The 20,616-nt window shown below is 38.3% G+C and overlaps 1 protein-coding gene across 2 annotated transcripts; it reads right to left on the bottom strand.

Moving 5' to 3' along the window:
- Positions 1 to 17,588: 17,588 nt before the first annotated feature.
- On the bottom strand, positions 17,589 to 20,270 carry LOC131319034 (uncharacterized). Of its 2 annotated transcripts, none has more exons than XM_058349135.1 (2): positions 19,191 to 20,270; positions 17,589 to 18,602 (listed from the first exon to the last, which is right to left on the bottom strand). In XM_058349135.1, exons 1-2 carry the CDS (start codon positions 20,013 to 20,015, stop codon positions 17,823 to 17,825), a joined length of 1,605 nt encoding a protein of 534 aa, XP_058205118.1. In that variant the 5' UTR covers positions 20,016 to 20,270; the 3' UTR covers positions 17,589 to 17,822. The 2 variants fall into 2 exon arrangements, with proteins under 2 accessions (XP_058205118.1, XP_058205117.1); XM_058349134.1 differs by having other exon boundaries at positions 17,589 to 19,345; positions 19,391 to 20,270.
- Positions 20,271 to 20,616: the final 346 nt, after the last annotated feature.

The raw sequence follows: 20,616 nt of genomic DNA, 5'->3' as shown, positions 1-20,616 counted from the left end.
GAACAAATCTATGGCAGAAGAGATGATAGCATTGGAAAAGACTTAATTTTAGCTTTGGTATCTTGGACATATCTAGATGGTGGTTGACCACGATTAGACCGAGGTGGAAGATGATATTGAGATGGTTCAGAATTATGGTCAGGTGATATCTCTACGGAGTCATTCGGAGAAGATTGGGTTAATGATTCTATTGTAGGAGATAATGTACTATCATGGACCGGATCTTCAAAATCAACTGAGTCAACTGGATTTTCATTGGAGGGTGTCGGGCTTTCACAATCAGTGGAAGATGTATCAGAGATTTGAAACATTTCAAAGAACCCCATATCATCACGATTATGTACTTCTTCCCTAGTCTCCCCCTGAAGTGAAGAATCAGTGATATGTTTTGAGTAGTACGATGTTTGTTCATGGAATGTGACATCCATGGAAACATAAAACTTCTTGGTAGGGAGATGGTAACCCTTGTAGCCCTTTTGAGAAGATCCATAGCCAACAAAGACACATTTTAATGCCCATGGATCAAGCTTGTTACGTTGATAGGTGTGTAAATGTACATACACCACACCACCAAAAATACAAGGCTCCAACTAAACAACGAAAGGAAGCGTGCACTGATCAGATAACACATCCAAAGGCCTCCAAAAATGTAGAACACCAGAAAGTGTTCTATTAATTGAGTAGACGGCAGAATTCAAGGCTTCACCCCACAAGTGGGAGGGAACATGATTGCCAAGTAATAGATCGAGCGACCTCCAAAAAGTGGCGATTTATGCGTTTTGCAACTCCATTTTGTTGAGGAGTAGTAGTACAAGATGTCTGATGAAGGTTACCAACTGAAGTCATAAATTCAGTCAATTCTCTTTTCACATATTCACCCCTATTGTCGGAACGAAGAGCTTTAATAGACACACCAAATTGGGTGAGTACCATCTGATGGAAGGAGAAAAACAAGACACATACATCACTCTTTCATCTCATTAAATAAATCCAGGTTATTTTGGTACAATCATCAATAATTGTAATGAACCACTTCATCCCATTATGTGTAGAAAGAGGAGCTGGACCCCAAACATCCGAATGAACTAAGGCAAAAGGAGCTTCAGCTTTATTATCATGTGAATAAAAAATAGTACGATGGCTTTTAACCATTACACAAGTTTCACAAGCAAACTCCGAAAGATGACAACCATTAAACAAAGATGGAAACAGTCATCTTAGATAACCAAATGAGGGATGATCTAGTCGTCTATGTCACAGCCAAATCTTTCTCTTATTTTCCAACATGGTGTCGCCCATAGCATGAACCAGTGCACCATCTAATCGTTGGAATCCGTCATCCAGATAGTACAAACCTCCTCTTTCTTTATCACTGCCAATCCTCTCATTGGTATGGATGTTCTGAAAAACACAGTGAGTACAAAAAAATGTGGCAACACAATTATCTGAGACTTGATTAACTTACTAATAGACATAAGGTTACAGTTTAGTGATGGGACAAATAAAGTATCAATTAAAGATAAAGAATGTGACAAAGACACAATACCAATGCCGAAAACTGGAGAAGAGACACCATTGGCATTAATAATAACTGATTTTGAACAGCTAGAGGATAAATTACTAAATAAGTAGCGATCACAAGTCATATTATCAATAGCACCTGAGTCAATTATCTAAGCACTATTTTCAGTAAATAAAGGAAGACTCTGAATAGAATTAAAAATACCTTTTTGGCAACAAATCCGGAGGTAGTGGCTAAGTTGCTTTTAGAAGTTGAACTTTTAGCCTTGGGGTTAGGAGCCACTAGAGAAGATGTCTTACCCTTTGGATGCCATTCAAGATAACCATGTAACTTAAAGCAGGTGATAAGCCCATGATAGTATAAATAATGGGGCTTATCTCTCTTATTTTTGCCACGCTCACGCCCATAACTCTATGATTTTTGAATGATATTGTGCGAAAGGTGCGGTTTTTGGTGTTTACAAGTTTTCTTTGAGAATAAGGCGTACTTGACGCCATTGACGCGCTCTAAATTGATCGGAAACTCAAGAAGTCCAAACAGAGCGATGTCTAAGCTTAGTGGAGCACTGTAGAAGTCCCGGGAAGCACGAGCAAGGCCTAAAGTGAAGGCTATGGGCAAATGAGCCCAGTCCAGAATTCTACCGATAGGAAAATGAACCTACCGGTACAATTACTGAGATCAGTCGGGCCACCAAATTGCATCAAAGAGTTCCTACCGGTACAAATCCAGACCAAAAGTGACACTATTTTGCATCGAAGACTTCCTACCGGTAGGTGGTCATTTCCTACCTATAGAGATTCTCAGTTTCTGCAGATTTATCTTTTCTTTTTCTTTTGTAACTAAAAAGGGGTAGTATAAATACTCCCCTTTGCACGTTTTTTAGGTTATCTTAACTTTTAAGACCTAGCTCTTTATCTCTACACCTCCCTCTCTTCTTCAACTCTCAGGCGGTGTTTGATTGCAGATTTCGTTTTGGAGGGATTCGTAATGAGGTGGGATTAGGATTGGGATTAAGAATGAGGTGGGATTATTAATGAGGGGATGAATCATTTATTCATGTTTGTTTTGCACAGGATTAAGATTGAGATTGGAATTGAGAATGATGTGAGATTGTAAATAACATGTTTGTCTTGGCTAAGATTAGGATTGGGATTGGGATTGAGATGGGTTTTTAAACTAGTCTTGCTCAATCCCATGGGGATGGGATTCGTAGTAACACCACCCCCCCCCCCCCCATGGTATTGCTAATACCCCCATTTTGGGGGATTAACAATCCCATGGGATAACTAATCCCCATCCACAAATGCCAACCAAACAAAGAATTAACAATCCTATCACCTTCTCAATCCCAATCCCTCCCTCCAAGAGGGTTATCAAACACGCCCTCAATCTCTCTTCAATAGAGCATTGATTGTTGGGGTTTGAGGTGGTTGAGCTTCATTAAAGTTGTAAGTACTCTTGACATCTTTATTAATCCAGCTTTCATTTCCGTTTTTGGTAATCTTTTCATATCTCTCTTCATTTCCCCTTGTTCATTTCATGTCCTCTTTTGATATGTGTGAGTAATGTAGTAAGGCTAGGTTGTGGGATAGTTAGCATCCTGTAACCAAGTGTATTTCGTGTTCTTCTCGCATAAATCTCCATTTTCTAGCTTAAGCATGTGATTGGGTTAGTTTTATGTACCAAAATTTAGAGGTGTTAACCTCTTTGATCATGTGTAGGCAAGGGTTAGACTACTTGCTACATATGATGCTTGGAGCTATGTCTTTCAAAGTGTTTGTCAAAATGTCTCAAAGATCCTAGACATGCTTAACAATCATGATAAGAAGAGAAGAACAAGTTTGCTTTGTGTTATGGGTGTTGATTATCCCTAAGCCTAGCCTTTAGTTTAAATCTCTAGTTAAAAAGTCGTAGTTAGGTTAAGTAGCCATTAACTAAACCTCTCTCAAGAGTTGGCCGTCTCAACGCCAAACATTGGTTGGCGGTTCTAACGCTAAAACCCTTCACAAAACAAACTTCCAATCAAGCTATGGCCGCGCTCTCTTTGGATTCGACCCCAGACTTCTGGGTATTATGCTTTCAACTGACCTACCTCTACACTTGGGGCATTCTTATTTCGGCACACTTTAAGGTTGCAAGCAGTAGGTCTCTATAACATGATTATCACCATTACAGTGAGTACACTTATGAACACCTTTTTTTGAGTCACATGAGACAGATTTTTGAACAGACATAACAAACCCATCACTTGGTGTTACATTGAGCATAGCATCCTGATGATTTGCCTCAACGCAAGAAATGGCATATGTATCCTAGAAATTTGGAAGAGGTGCAGTAGTAAGAATCCTACCACGAACCCCATCCAAATGAGCAAGAGGTGCAGTAGCAAGAATCCGACCACGAACCCCATCCAAATGAGAATCGAGACCAGCCAGAAAAATATATAACCGTTGGGAGGTAACCATTGTAGTATATTGCTCGATATCCCGGGTACATTCCATGGTACAGGGCTCAATATCATCAAACTCCTGCCATAATTTTTGTAGTTTTCCGAAAAAAGAAATAACAGAACCTCCATTTTGGTGAACAGAGATTACCTCGCAATGTAACTTATAGGCTTTTGATGCATCTTTTCTGACGGAATATGTCTATTTGAGCACCTCCCATATGTCCTTTGTTGTAGCCAATCGAAGAAAGAGAGATCAGATGTCCTTTGTCATTGCATCAAAAAGCCAAGATTTGACCAAGCAGTTTTTATCCTCCCATATTCCTCTGACTGAATGTCCTTTGGAGCAGACTTAGTACCTAAAATAAAACCCCAACGTTTTCTCCCACGGATCTTAAAACAATAACTACAATTCCTAGGGTAAAGAAGAGAAGATTGAAGGAGGCTCTGATACCATATCAAATAACATAATTTTCTAATATTGAATAAGGACCACAGTAGTGGTATAAATACACATTCCAAGAAGGATTCTATGGAGGATTTACAAGTAATGAGGGCACTAATCATGCCTAATATTATGCCCCTTAATTACAGTCAAATATATACCATAAGCACATGTGCTATATCAGTGAAAATCCCATGAATATTGATATTAGTGAATATTCACTAATCCCTTCTTAACATTAGTGAATATTCACTAACTCTTTAACTCACTCTTGCTAACAGTTGGCTCACGTCAACAACTATTATAAACTGAGAAGGATTTAAGGTTGAATCTTAGAGTATTCAATCATGGAAACAAGGAAGCTTCAATCTAACTCCAAGAGGTATTCATAACTTTGTCTCAAAATATTCAGAGTTGCTTTCGGTGAATTTCTGGAAGAATATTCGGAAGGCTTGAGAATTCAAGGTGGCGGCAATTAAACGCTGGATTTGGTGAACGGGGATTCGGCAAGTAGGTCATAGAGCGATTGTGAGGATTCAGAATCGTAAGATAAGATTACTTGTAACCGCACATTGAGTATAGTGTTTTGATTTCTTTCCGTAATTTTTACCCATTTAGAATTTTCCACGTATATCTTGGTGTTCATTATTTGTTTGCTTTCCGTTAGTGAGATTGATTTACTTTTCTGTTGGTGGGTTGATTAATTGAAGAGATAAAATATAGCAAATCTATCTACCTAGGCGAGTTAGGATTTTCAAATATCATCTTTCTCTTCGCCATGTGACACATTTGGATTTACCGTAACCAACGTCTCTTTGAACATAATTCCAACTCAAGTTTACCGGGCCCAACCACTATTGACAAGAACATCAGGAACAAAGCTTTGGAGTGGTTTTTCATTGTGCCTCAACAGGGTAGCAACCACAAGAGCGACATTCTCATCGGCTGGACACCTCCACGGGACTCTTTTGTGAATCTCAACATTGATGGTGCTTTAGAGCTTAGTACGGGGAAGGCCTCAACAGGAGGTTTACTCCGTGATCAGCATGGCAGATGGCTACGAGGCTTCCACAGGAACATTTTGGCAACCTCTAGCTTATGGCTGAATTATGTGCTTTGCGTGACGATTTAATTATTGCAAAGGAGGAGAGAGTGAGAAAACTGGAGATAGAAACAGATGTATTGGGGATTCTTCAATCGATTAATGATAATAGTTTGTTACACCACCCACTTGATAATATTATACTCGATTGCAGGTCCCTTATGGAGGAATTTGAGGCGGTATCTATTAAACACATTTATCGGGAAGCAAATCAAAATGCAGATGCATTGACAAATGATCCGCCTGATTTTTATGTTCAGCACAACATTCCTAGTTATATTGCTAATGTTTTCTATGCGATTTGATTAGGGTTGTTTACCCTAAACTGTAAACTCTTAAATATTAATGCATCTTTATGTATCAAATAAATAAATAAATAAATAAATAAATAAATATATATATATATATATATATATATATATATATATAGAGAGAGAGAGAGAGAGATCCATTCTCCTAAGAACCACCTTAACTTAATAAAATAAGGATCTCCCTTTCCCGATAGAATTTCGATGATCCAAGCTGCTCAATGTGTTCAGAACGTGATTTTAAGGGTACCCGCGAGAAATCAAAAAAAAAAAAAAAGAGACCGGAAAGGCTTCATCCGAGCAGTTTTTGTTTGTTTTTTATCGAACAGTTCAAATCGATGAAGCCCTTTCCGGTCATTTTTTTTGCTGATTCCTGACGAGCACTCTTAAAATTGCGTTCTAAACACATTGAGCGGTTTAGATCATCGAAATTCGAACGAGAAATGGAAGAAAATGAGAGGTCCTTATTTTAACTAAAATAAGAATATCTTCATTTGAAAATGACTATATATATATAGAGTCCCTTTTTCCTAAGGATTACCTTAACTTAATAAAATAAGGACCTCCCTTTCCCGATAGAATTTCGATAATCCAAGCCGCTCAATGTGTTCAGAACGTGATTTTAAGGGTACACACGAGAAATCAGCCAAAAAAAATGGCCGGAAAGGCTTCATCCGAACAGTTTTTGTTTGTTTTTTATCGAACGGTTCAAATAAAAACTGCTCGGATGAAGCCCTTCCCGGTTATTTTTTTTTGCTGATTCTTCACAGGTACTCTTAAAATCACGTTCTGAACACATAGAGTGGCTCGGATCATCGAAATTCGAACGGAAAATGGGAGAAATAGAGAGGTCCTTATTTTAATTAAAATAAGGATCTCTTCATTTGAAAATAAGTGTGTGTACATATATATATATTTGTGTACCCCGTGAAAAGAAAGAAATAAAAAATCGATGACCAAGACTTTGTGATAGTAGAATACGATCCCATTGATTAAGTTATGGAATTCTCTAGTGAGAAAATTTTGTCCAACCTTGTCTTTTGTCACATCCCAGTATCCCACCACATATGTATCAATGTTGGCCAAAGAATGAACATCAATAATGAAGGGCCTAACCTTTAACTTTATTTGGTTTCCAGCTGTATTGGGTCCATTTTAGCATGCCTTTCAGGGGCAGAGTCATCTCGACCTTAGCCATTTATTTCTCACTGTTTTGGACTTAACCGCTATTTTTCAGATTAATAGTTAATTCCTAATTTTGTAAATATAATTTTGGGGCGACAATCAATAAGCTACCAGGCCCTATTCAATGATTAGCACAAAAGATATTCATACGGTCACCTCTACGATATAAGAGCCCAATAAAAAACTGTAATCTCACTCCGGCAGCACCACTATTGAAGTGCTTCTCCCAACACCTTCCTTTTGCTCACACAATATAAGATGAGAATATAACATAAAAGAGAACAAGAGAAACCAAAAAGATTACTTGGGAAGTTCACAAACTTGCACTCTTGAAATGCTAGAGCAACCCCCCTAATCTGTAGTACTCTCTTCGTCCCTTTTTTTTTGTCCAGTATTTCATTTTGGGCTGTCCCTTAATAAGTGTTCATTTTGTAAAGTTAGGGGGTAAAAGTTGGTATATTGTCTATTTTGTCCCTAAAAGTAGATTTTATTTTGAAAAGTTAGTGAGTAAAAGTGTAATGATAATGGGTAAGTAGGGAAAGTGGAGGAAAAAGTTGATGTGAAAGGTGTAATGATGATGCCTTTTTAATAAGTTGGAGTTACGAAGCAAGACACTTAAAAAGGGACGGAGGGAGTAATATATAGTAGATAACGAGAGAATTCTAACGTTACATACGCCCATTATAACTCCATAACTCACATGTTAAAAATCTGATATAATTGAGAGGTTTAATGGAAATTCAAAAATGAAAAATTGGAATCAAATCTGGGGTTACAAATATTTGGGAGTTACAAAATCATGTATGAAACGTTTTGCATTTCATTAAAATATTACCACACGAAAACCTAACTAACTAAAGCTGTACTTTAATCTACTGGACAAACATTAGAATCTATCCTGAGCTAAGTTTGGACCATAGCCCAACAAAGAACTTAAGCTGACGCCATGGCTTTTGAAGAATTTCTGCAGCCAAAAACGAGTATCAATGGCCTCTTTGTCCATCCACACACCACGTACACCACTCTCATTAACTGGGAAGAAAGTAAGCTTGGGGCATTTTAGTTGGTGCAAGTAAATTAATTCAGGAAATAATGACCTCAGTTTGTTCCCATCTATCTCTAATTCACTCAAGTACTTCAAACGTAATATCTCCACTTTCCATTGCTCCCCTGGGAGTTCCGGTAATTGCCCCAGATCACATAAGTTCCCTCCTCTAATGTAGAGCTTCTTTAGTTCCTTCAGATTGGCAGGCCGCAGCCAATGGGGTAGATTCTTCATAGGGAATCCTTGAAGGTCTAGTTTCTGCAGTCTGAGATGAAGTGTCTGAAGCCCTTCTGCTCGAGAAGCTACAAGCTTTAATGCTGCAGTTCTGCCGTCAATTTTAGAAGCTAAGCGCTTTAATGCTGCAGTTCTGCCGTCAATTTTTTCCTGTAGTTTTCTTCTTGTTTGTTCAAGACGTGGGTTATCTTCTTCAATTTTTGTTTGTGTTTGATGATCAACTTGTAAAGAGCATCCTCCCCATGATATTGTCAACTTTAGTAGGCCTTCAAATTCTTGTAAATCATCAAGGTCCGACATTGTAGGAAACTCTTTCACACTCGTGTAGATGTTAAGTTTTCTCAACTTCCGCCGTTTTGACAAATCGTGAAGCGTACACGATTGTTTTTTGTTCTTGACATGTCCAATGAAGAATCCCTTAAGAACTTCGAGGTTTGATAGTTGAGCAAGACTCTTGGGCATGTGCTCCAAAAAGTAACACTCGGACATGTCCAAGTGTGTCAGATTATCGAGCAAACCGATATCCTCAGGAATTGCCTCAAGATTATGACATGCTCGGAGATCTAAGATCGCCAACTTCTTGAGCTCTAAAATGGTTGCGGGGAGCTCCATGATCATCGAAATTCCTCGAAGGCTAAGAAACGTTAAGCTCTTTAGATCCTTCAATTCATCGAGAATGTTAGATTTCTTGGAGAGAATTTTGATGTCTTCTAGTTCAATGTGGTGATTAGCTAAGCTTTGCCACCTTCCGAGATGAAGACTTTGGATATTCTCCACATTCTCAAATATTTTATGCTCGTTATTATTAATAATGGCCTTACCAATGTTGATCAGACATGAGTTCCCAGCTAGACAAACACAAACGTTTTCAATATTCTGATGAAGAGCTCCAATTGAAGTAAATCCATGAGCTTTAGCTTCTTTGCATAAAGAAGAACGAACTGAAAGGATCATCATGCAACTATTTGGCACCGAGGAGCAACGCTTGATGAAGTTCTTTGCAATAAGCTCATCAAAGATCTTTTTGCCATCATCTGGCTCTGAAATAAATCCCTGGCATATCCACAAGTAAATCATCGTCGTTCTCTTTACAAATTCCTCAGGTGGGAACCTGAAGAAACATAACAAACAACAACGCAATGGCTCGGAGAGGGCACAGAAAGCTTCCTCCATGTCACCGGTCTCCTCGTCCTCTGGCTCCTCGTCCTCTGGCTCCAAGTAGAAGAAGTGCCTCATTCCCTCTTTGGCTTTGTTTATATTAGGCCACTCCCTATGTTGTGGTTTAGAATAGGAAGAACGGTCCCAAGGGATCTGGCCTTTAAGCTTCGTCATGGCCTTTCGTACTTCGTCAAAGTGATCTGTCTCACTACTCGATGATTTTAGTCGTAGCTCCTCGAATTGCTTACTGGCCTCGTTGATTTGCGCTTCCATACGGTCGATGTACTTCTTCAAGTCCGAATTCACACGGAGGAGATCATTAGAGATCATTTCAGAAGAGAGGGAAAGAGCTCCACCGTGGTTGTCATCTTCGTTGGTGATTCTGCTGCTGGAAGCTGCATTGTGGGGGTTGTTCTCAAGCGGTTTGGGTTTGGTGACAAAAAACTTGGCTAACCAAGACAGTATTGATCGGTACTTGGATTTGGTTTTGGTAGAAGATTTGTTGATGATTGGAGTTTTAGTAGGTGATGAGGGAGGGGCTTCACTGCTAGTACTGACGCCCATGCTCTTTGAAAGAGAGAGTTGAGCCGAATCCAAGAAGAGGAGATTCTTATGGATCATTTCAGAAGAGAGGGAAAGAGCTCCACCGTGGGTGTCATCTTCTTTGGTAATTTCACTGCTGGAAGCTGCATTGTAGTGGTTGTTCTCAAGCGGTTTTTTGCCTTTAGGATCTGCGTTCTCAAGCGGTTTGGATTCGGTAGAATTGGTGATGGTTGGAGTCTCACGAGGTGATGAGGGAGGGGCTTCACTGCTAGTACTGGCCATGCTCTTTGAAAGAGAGAGACTTGAAGATTTGAGGAGAAAATCAAGCAGAAGGTTAAGGCGCAACCCTCCTGCTTGGTGTTGGAGATGTATGTGTTTGAATTTGGGTGTGAATGGTTTTCTAAAGCTCAGAGGTAAGTGACGACTCATTGAGGTTGAGGAGTTCCGCTTGACTTTTTGAAGTTTTGTTCTTATTAAAAATATTTATATTAGTTATATTTGCGTCAAATTTTTTTGCATTAAATAAGTAAAAAAAAAAAAAATTTGGCCAAATATTTTTAAAAAATATCCACTTTTAAGAAAAAAAATGAAAAAAGTGGCACTTTTTAGAAGTTAGAAGAAATTAAATAGACATCCTCTTTACTAGATTTATTTAGGTGTCAATCCTAGAGGTTTTAAATACTTATGTTGCCGTCCTCTAAATTTATTGTTGCCCATTATACCCCTAGTTATTATATATATTAATATAGATAGTGTGTATAGAATATTTTGATTTTTCCCATATTTTCAGGGACGGTTACAAGTCCTCCACAATCAAAGGGATTAAGGGTTTCCATTTAACTCTAATCATCTTTATCTCCCTCCTTCGAATCCACCGATCCACCTTCAATCCACCAGTCACATTCCCCTCACCACCATTATCTCCCTAGCGCCTTTAAACCCAGAACTAATCCTTGTTCAACCCCACCTAATTTGTTGGGGCTGCCTATTCTCTACATGAGAACCAAAGTCCTCCAATCACAAAAAAACCTTCAGTCTCCACATCAAACCCACCTATCACAAACCCAACAAATGTAAGATTTCATCGGATAGTCCGTCGATCTTTGGTCTTCAAACATCAGTCGACGTCGTCGAGGCAAGATGGCTTCCGAAGAGCCGATTGAACACAAAGATGCCTTTCGAAGAGTGATATTAATTTGAATAATCAATTTCGAAGATGGCAAAAGAGTAATGGCTTTCAAAAGAGAGGACATCGGCTTGAGATCGAAAGGGAAGAGCGACCACTCCAATCTACTCTCGGTGGTTCCAAATTTATCTTGTTTGTTTGAGTTTGATCGACATCAAAACAGTCATGAATGGTCGAGGTTCTAAGGTTGAGTCACATCGCTTCCGTCCTCTTAATCGCCGCTGTTACCGGATTCCGTTGTCGGAATATCAGTTCTAGGTATTATGTTTTTCGATTTTTGTCATGTTTGTAAATTGACGATGTTTTGTTCATCTACCTTGATTGAAACCTACACTTTTCAGAACTTGTCATGTTTTTTATTTGATCATATTTTGTTCATCTATCTCGATCGAAATCTACATTTCTCGAAATTTGTCATGTTTTTCGATTTTGTCATGTTTTTTAATTGATCTTGTTTTGTTTATCTACCTCGATCAGGTTTTTGTCATGTTTTGTGAATTGATAATGTTTTGCCATATTGTTCGGCTTACACATTCATTTTTGTAAGAATCGTGTTTTCTTTTTAGATTTTAGGGGAATGAAAATATGAGAGAAAAAATTTAAGAGATTAGGTGAGAGAAATGTTTGAAAGAAGAGAGAGAATTGAGATAATTAGAAAAGATTGAGAGAGAGAGAGAGAGAGAGAGAGAGAGAGAGAGAGAGAGAGAGATTTGAAAAATTAGGAGAAAGAAATGGTAGTTTAGGATTTAATTGAATTTGAGGATGGAAAGATAAGTATTTAAACACATTAGGATGAGCACATAAATAAGTATGGTAAAAAGGATGGCTAATTAAATTTCCCCACTTTTTATCTTAAGAATGGATATTTTTCAGAATATTTGGATAAAAATAAAAAAAATTAGATTTTTCAATTCCTCTCATCGAGACGAATTATAATTTACAAAAATTTAGCTCAAAATTAACAAATACAAAAAAATAAAGACAAAACTCTCTTTTTTTTGCACTTTTTGCTAGGGGAACTCCCCTCCGAGATGTGGTTTAATAAAGATTGCCCACTGAGACTAAACTTCAAATCCTGCCCAGTTGTGTATTTTTTTGGCACACCAGAAAATCAACAAAAAAAAAACTACCTTCTCTCAAATACCTCTCCCCTCATGCCTCTAGGACGGGTGTAATATCATCTCATCTGGCGAGATAATGTGTGCGACACCAATTTCTCCCCTTGTCAATATTACCGTAGCGGTGGGACTTCTGTCACTTCTCCTCCTCTTAATTGTACAGGATAGTTTAACATTTTATCACAGTATAAGAGTATTTTTTTTCTTGAAAATACTTTATACTTGTAGAACAACTTCAGCGAGAGGATGCACATTCTATTACAGACAAGGACACTATCGGTCAAGAAATACGAAAAACAATAAAATAAAACAAAAATCAGAAAAGCTGCTCAGTGTCGATGTCAAATCCAGAGCTCCACTCATGGAGGTGGGTGGGTGGAGGATCACCACCGGATCTACACTAAGTTGCCACAAGATCGCCACTCCCACCACAAGATCGCCATCGTATATGCATTAAGATGACTTCATTGTCGCAGTTGGAAAGCTCAGAAAACCGCCGCCTACAGCTGCACTTTAATATGAGCAAGATTGTGAAAACAAAATATACATATCCTATGGTGTCTCCCCCTTTTCTGGGGACACCGGTATAACAAATCATAAAATGGCATAACATGTTATGCGATTATGTGGATTATTTTTTAAAATGGCATACATTTTTTATTATTATTATATTATGTCATAACATTTTTTTTTAAAAATGGCATGATATAATCACTCAAAGGCATAACATAACTACTGGAAGACATAACACTTTTTAAAAATGGCATAACAAGTGTTATGCTAATATAAAAATGGCATAACATATCACTCAAAAACATAACATTAATACATTTATTTATTTATTGATAAGCCATAACATTAACATTTGCGAGACATAACCGGTGTCTACCCTCCATTTAGGGACACCGTAATTTTTGACATAACATCACTATTACAAGCATAACAAAGACCAATGACATATATAACCAATCCTTTAACAAGACATAACCAAATAGTGTTATGCCTTAAAAAGTGTTTTGGCATGATAATTAAAAGACATCATAGCATCATCCAAAATGTTATGTCATTTTATAAAAAGTGTTATGCCTTAAAGTGGTTATGTTATGCCATTTTGAAAAATATTATGCCTAATATTATAATTATAATAATAATAATAATAAAAATAATAATAATATACCATTTGTGAAAAAGTGTTATGCCTTCAAATAATTTAATATTATGATTTCTAATAGTTATGTTATTTGGGGATACACTTGTATGGGATGATGCTACGGTGTCCACCCGCCGTTTTAGGACACCGTAATTTTTGATATAACCGACCATTACAAGCATACAAAAACCAGTGACATGTATAACACTGCCTTACAAATGTATAACCTCCTAAATCCCTAGAATTTTTGGGGATTTTGGGGGTTATGCCTTTGTAAGGTTTTGGTTATACACGTCATTGGTCTTGGTTATACTTTTAATGGTCAGTTATGTCAAAAATTACGGTATTCCCAAACGACGGATGGACACCGTAGCATTTCCCCACTAGTATTATCCAACATAGACACCAGACAACTCTCAGAAATATGTTCGACTGTGAGAAAAAGTTGAAAACGAGCGCAAATAGCAGGTTTCGGTAATTAGGTTCCATCTTCGCTAGCTGTCTGAAAGCAAGCAATCTTGTATTTGCTCCGGAAGAAGAGAAAACACAAAAATTTATACGATGCAAGGAAATTGGAAAACAGAATTCTTGAACCAATTATCCATTTTCAGAAGTGAAGGAGCCACAAATACAATAGCTCTCCAGATAATCACGATCATTGAAAGGAATCTTTCAAACAAATTACAATATTATTCCACGTAGCATTGAGGGTGAGTTTTGGTAAACTAAATCTTTCAACCATATGTATAGGTTAGCTTGAACGTGAAATTAAAGAAATTTTAGTGAGGAAGAAAGGAGTTTACTTCCTCCTAAGTTTTTAGGTTTGAAATTTATCTGGTGAAATCAACTATTTTGGGGCCGCTAAAGGTATGCCTTGTCATTAATTTCAAGGTTTCGAGATTACCCAATGTGCGCACAAGCTAACCTACGCATATGGTTGACTCGTCAAAATAAAATTGTGCCTAATTCGATTTTTTTTTTCCTTTTAAATTGTGCCTAAGTTCTGGGTGCAGTCAAGTGTATATCCTGGGGCGGATAAGAAAAAGTGTAAATCCTCGGTCCGCAGCTGTATGTGGAAGGAGAGATACGCGGTAGATTAGATAGAGGGAGAAATCAGAGTGAGAGGGAGAAAAAGGGGGGCAAATTCCAGGCCCGCAATTGTTCGGTTTGAATTTTGAAGGAATTTTTTGAAAATAATAAATTGAAAGATAAATAAAAAAAATTTATTGAAAACTATGGATAAAAATTTTGAAATTTCAAAACGAACAATGCATGGGCCCCTCCTTCCTCATGTAGTTGCAGTCTTGCAATTTCACTTTCCTGTTTGGAATGTGTAACAACAGTAAGGCTAATTTTGAGTGGTTGAGGGGAAATTATATGTGTTGGCCGTATGCTGAAAAATCTGCCCACAGTACGTTAGTAATTGGTTTCAGTTGTTGTCCACGGGCCCAATTGGCTTGGCTCTATAAATGACAGCATGGTGGTGGTACGAAAAGACATTTATTGGAGTACTTCCTTTCTATTTTGTGGTTCTGTCTACAGCTAGCGTAAAATGGAATGGGATCAATTATGTCATTGTTATGGGAAGGGCTACTGCACCCAATTAAAAATGTTGGCAAGAAGTGACACTTATAATTGATTTCATTCTAAAATGAATGATCTCATCTCACAAGAGATGAGGTTAAAAGTGTCGGCAAGAAATAACACTTATAATTGGTCCCATTTAAAATAAAGGGTTCCATTTCACAAGAGATGATGAGGTGGATACTCCCCTAAATGCTGCCATAGAGATGATTAGAGTGGTTGACCTCACCCTTCTAGTCTACCACGCATGACTTTCTGTAAATCAGCTCACGACTATCTAAAGAAGGTGCAAGGTAGGTTTTCGAGATTAGTCGATATGCGCACGAGTTAACCTACATATATGATCATTAATTTCAAGGTCCCGTAAAATCAAAGTGGGAGGGAGAGAAATGGGGGTAACGACGTAACGTAAATTTTGAGCGGTTGAGGAGAAATTAATAGTGTAGGGCATATACCCTGAAAAATCTGCCCACAGTACGTCTTCTTTTGGTTTCAGTTGTCGTCCACGGGCCCAATTGGCTCGTCTCTATATACAGTATATGACAGCATGGTGGTGGTACGAAAAGACATTCGGTCTTGCTATTGTCAATCCACTTGGCTGACAATAAACACACTAAAAGACAAGAAAAATATGTATTTCTTTGCACTTTTTACATCCTTTAATACACATTTATACACATACTATAGTCAGCTCATTGAACTGATTTTAGAATTTTCCAAAGACATTTATTGGAGCACTTCCTATTCTATTTTGGGGTACTATTCTGTCTTCACCGTAAAAGGGTTTTCTGAACCTCAGAGGTAAGGCAAGTATAAATGGTGTCCATTTATTCTGGAATGGAACCAATTATGCAATTGTTGCTATGGAAAGGGCCACTGCGCTCGATTAAAAGTGTGGGCAAGAACAGAAAGATGGGGTGCATCCCCTAAATGATGGGTGCGGATTCATCCATTTGTTTTGGACCAGTTCAGTCCATTTTGCATTCGGACCATTCAAAAATATTTTGGACAGTCCAAATTTAAAACTACAAATCCAGCTATGATGCCAGTCCAATTTGGAGGCATCCATGCCCCCATTTTCCCTCAACGGTTGGATCTTCCTTTTTTTTAAATGAAAAAAATAAAATGATTAGTATTCTTTAACTGCATTAGGCTAGAATAATTTTAATGTACAAATTTAATGTATTGGAAAGAAAAAATCTTATGATATAATAAGTATACATTCCGGAAAAAAAATATGTCTATTAAACCGGCCCCTAGAAACAAAATCTTGACTCTGCCACTGACTACCATGACTTCTTGTGAGATAGTGTCATTGATTCACCCTATAGTCTACCACGCATGGCTTCCTGCAAATCAACTCAGGACTATCTTGCGAAGGAAATAATGTCAAATCATTTTCTGTTAATACCATAATGTTTATGCATAAAAACCTTATACCCGCACATGGTAATGCATTAAAATTCTACCACTCAAGCACTAATAAAATTTGATTCATGGGCATTCTTTGACGAATTACGTATAAAGAGTTATTACCGTTCAACATAGACTAGATATTCAACTCTCAGAAAAGGATGATGCTATGGTGTCCCCGGTCATTTTGGGGACACCGTAATGTTTGGCATAATTTAATTATTATGAGCATAACTAAAACCTATTATAAGCATAACAAAACTCAAACAAGGCATAACCAAACCCAACCAAGGCATAACAAACAAGTTACGCTTTGCTATGGTTCTGTTATGCTTATAATGGTTTTGGTTATGTTCATAATAGTTTTGTTATGCCAAAAGTTACGGTGTCCCCAAAATGACCGGAGACACCGAAGTCATTCCCCTCAGGAAATGTTCGTAATCATTGATCGTTGGGGGCTCCAACTTGCTAAAATTTTCACAATAAAGTCGCTACAAGGCTAGCCACCGACAAAAATCCTTTGAGCTCCACTCTTTTTTTTGGTGCTTCAGAATATAATCTTACAAATTTGATGGAAGGCTTACAATCACAACAAATAATTATAATCTTTATGCTTTATTATAGCAGTGTTCCGATCAAACAAATGCATGCCGCAACGGATTTCTATTATCTATTATCAAACAATACACCCATCCACTGTGTGGCAACGCCTTTACCGCAAGGGGGTGTGTCCACACAAATGTTTAGGAGACTTATATGTGGTTTGATCAAACAATGAAATAATGCCTTCAATTCTTTCCTAAGTATACCTTAAACTCCACAATGATGCAAAGAAGATATCTGACACACTTGGGCCTGAATAGATTATTGAACCTAAACTAAGAACAAAAGATGACAAAGGACGGGATATGGACAAAACTCACTTCTAATACTTTAACTTAGGTTATTCATCATTGTTCATGTTCATGTGAATGAGATGAGCTTTTCAAAATTTTCTAACAATATTTGCCAAACTCTTGCCACAGGAACACGCATGAGCATATGAAAAGTATTTTTATTCTAACCACACTATTAAGAATGGAATGACTACAAAAAAAAAAAAGGGAATGACCTACAAATCTACAATAAAAATTTAAAAAAAATTGACAATAACATGAAGCTAGACTGCGTATTTTAACCGAAATACACCGAATGAACAATTAATCACACATGTGCACAAGTTTCTGCAACTAGTAGTACTATTGACCATTGGCCATTAGTGCATGCCACATTTCAAACACAGGTATCTCGCTTAGGCATGTACTACCGGAATGTTCAAACAAGAAAAAATTAAAATTAAAAAGCACACATCTCCAAATTTATTGATCCAACAAATTCATCAATCTACTTGCTCACGATCAGTTTCGCCCTTGCATTCCCTTCTCTTATTCGGAATTGATCACCTAAGCCAAGTTGAACCATCAACAGCCATATTGAAGTGAGGAGTTGTCCACCTTTACTGAGTTGTGCCATGTGGGTATGGGCTCTGCAATGACACGCTGCATAGGACATCAATTCAACCCAGACTTTGCTTATTATCTTCCACCTTTGAAGTCTTTCTAATTTCCTCAGCTCTTTGGCCAGCCTGCACGCATCGAACAACACAGATTTGCTTCTGTCTCCCTTAACAGCAATAGGTTCAACTTCTGTATTAACCTTGAGGATACTTCTGCAAGCATATTCCTTTAATAATTCATCCCTTTCCTTTTTCCCTCTGAAGCAGCATTTATAAAAGCAGCAGAAGTATTTGCAAAAGGTGACAATTTTCTGACAGGTGTCCTTCTCTTCCTCTAATACATCCCTTCCACGAAAGAATTTTTTGGCCTCAGCACAAGTATCTCTGAACCTTATCTGCCCAATACCTGCTATATTGGACAACATTGTGGACTGCATAACTAGCAAGTATAACAAGTAATCCGATAGGTGTTTAGAGAACTCGCGGTTATCAATTTTGTCGTCGACATCTGTGTAGTAGCAGAGTTCAGTGGCAATGTGCCACAAAATTATGCTCTCATCAAATTCGACATCGTTGATCCAACAGAGTAAGTTGGCACGACTTTCATATCGTAGAATCCAATCCCCTCTGGCGGAAAATATCTCCTTGGCCGTTTCTAAGTCGTCTGCCTGCTTAGATTTCTTTTTCAGCTCATCGAAAATAAAATCTCTCAATTTAGTGGTGAAATCCACAGGGTTCACATAGTTCATCCCATCTAGCATGTTGGTTAGGCTAAAAAAAGCAATAGTTTTCTCCCACCATTCAATACGTGGGTGCAGACAATAATTTATCAAGTTATACTGTGAGAGAGATTTAGACCACCTGAGGCGCACAATATGTATGATCTTCCTGGAGGAAAACCATTTGGGCTTTTGTCCATGGTTTTTAGGCCACCTTACCCTATTAACATTGAGCAAGCATTGCAGGATCTTAATAAACCCATTGGGTTGTTTTGACTTAGTGAGTGCCACAACAGTCCAATCAGAGTAAAGGACCATTAAGAAAGCTATTAAATCGAGAGCAATAGCACCAATAAGCAACGTGTAGGAAACTGCAATATCAAACTCGTAAAATTTCTTCTTTTCGATTAAACGGAAGAGCACAAGGGCTGCACAAGTCAAACTAAACGAAATTATCCGAAGAGGATATCCAAGAAACCTACCTTGCACCACCCTGGCCTTAGTATAGTGAATATCATAGAAAAAATTGAGTTCTACCTCAATAATATGGAAAGCATCTGTTGCCGTTCGGTTGAGGAAATAATCTCGGCTCTCGTTGCGCTGACTGATGCTGAAGATCAAATCTGCAATCAGACCTTTGAAAGTGGTATAGTACTTATGAGCAGTTTGTACCACCTCCAAACAAGACAGGTCTTCTTCCTTGGCTTCGTTATTTCCTGTATTGTTGCTCCTACTACTAGGTTCAGGAATCATCTCTATCTCCGTTGGAAGTTTTGCTTCCTTCTTTGAAGCGTACTCATCCATGAACTTGGCATAGTTAGGCCCGGGATCAGGGTCTGTGAGAAAAGAGTCTTTGATTATACGAGAGCTAGCGAGATAAAGAGCACGTGTTCGCTCAATGTACTTGATGACTCCAGCAATAAATATGAGCAATGTGGGGATCCAAAGCTTGTGATTGGGAAATGATTGAACGAAGGCATAACCGACGACCCAGAATTGGAATCCAAGACTCAGGAAATGCCTGAGCCAGAGCTCATTATCCTCGAGGGCAAAAGCTGTAATGGTGTCGGGACCCCCAAGGTGTACCAAGAGAAAGGGAGCCCAGAATGCAAGAAGGGTCGGATCAGTGGAAGGGCCAGAGGTTTGACCCTGGCTATGGGAGATGAGTCCCGCAGCAAAGTTAGCTGTTGCGTCTGCAAGCAGGTACGCACACCATATGGGGATGGTTATCCAAGCCTTTGACACTCGCTTTCTCAAAGGTGCAAGGAATATCAAAAGGATTTGTAGGCTGAGACTAATGAGCATCACAACCCGGAGATCCCACGTTTGCCAGCGCAACTTCCACCTCTCTACTATCTCCATTGTGCAAACCCACTGCCCACTTACTCTCTCTCTCACAGAGGAAGGCACACGCACCTAGTTGCTAAATAGCGACGGTACATATTAGAACACCCAATAATCTGAATGTATAGTTTGGAAAATCTTGGGTCCGCAACTGTCTGTGGAGGGAGGGATACGCGTGAGATTAGACTAAGGGAGAAATCAGAGTGGGAGGGAGAGAAAGAGGGGTAAATCCTTGGTCCGCAATTGTGTAGTTGCAGAGAGATTCTGCTTAGAAATTTTAAGACCCCAATACAAACAAGGCCCGCTGTTACAAATTTTCTGGTTTCTATCCAATCGACGGGGAATCGACGGTGAAATGGTATATGTGATTTGCTGGAATGGAAATGTGAAAAGTGGAGTTTGGTTCCTTGTCGTTTTCAGGACTTCTTTGGAAGCAAACAATTAAGTGGATGGATTATGGAAGAAGAATAACAAAATGAACTTTATCAATCTCCAAAATAGAAGAACAATCGATTAAGATAATCGAGTGAACAATTACAAGTTATAACTACTCCTAAAAAAGAAAAGATAAAGGCATGTTGGCGTTGTTTGTGTGTCCCTTGAAACTGCTACTAACTTG

This window comes from Rhododendron vialii, chromosome 3a, assembly GCF_030253575.1.
Source record: "Rhododendron vialii isolate Sample 1 chromosome 3a, ASM3025357v1".
Lineage (NCBI taxonomy): Eukaryota > Viridiplantae > Streptophyta > Magnoliopsida > Ericales > Ericaceae > Rhododendron > Rhododendron vialii.
This window is presented reverse-complemented; position numbering and strand designations above follow the sequence as displayed.

Coding starts and splice junctions, on each gene's coding strand:
- LOC131319034 (XM_058349134.1), bottom strand. CDS start 20,015: ATGGAGATAGTAGAGAGGTGGAAGTTGCGCTGGCAAACGTGGGATCTC. Junction 19,346..19,390: donor AGAGATGATTCCTGAACCTA/GTAGTAGGAGCA, acceptor CCAAGGAAGAAG/ACCTGTCTTGTTTGGAGGTG.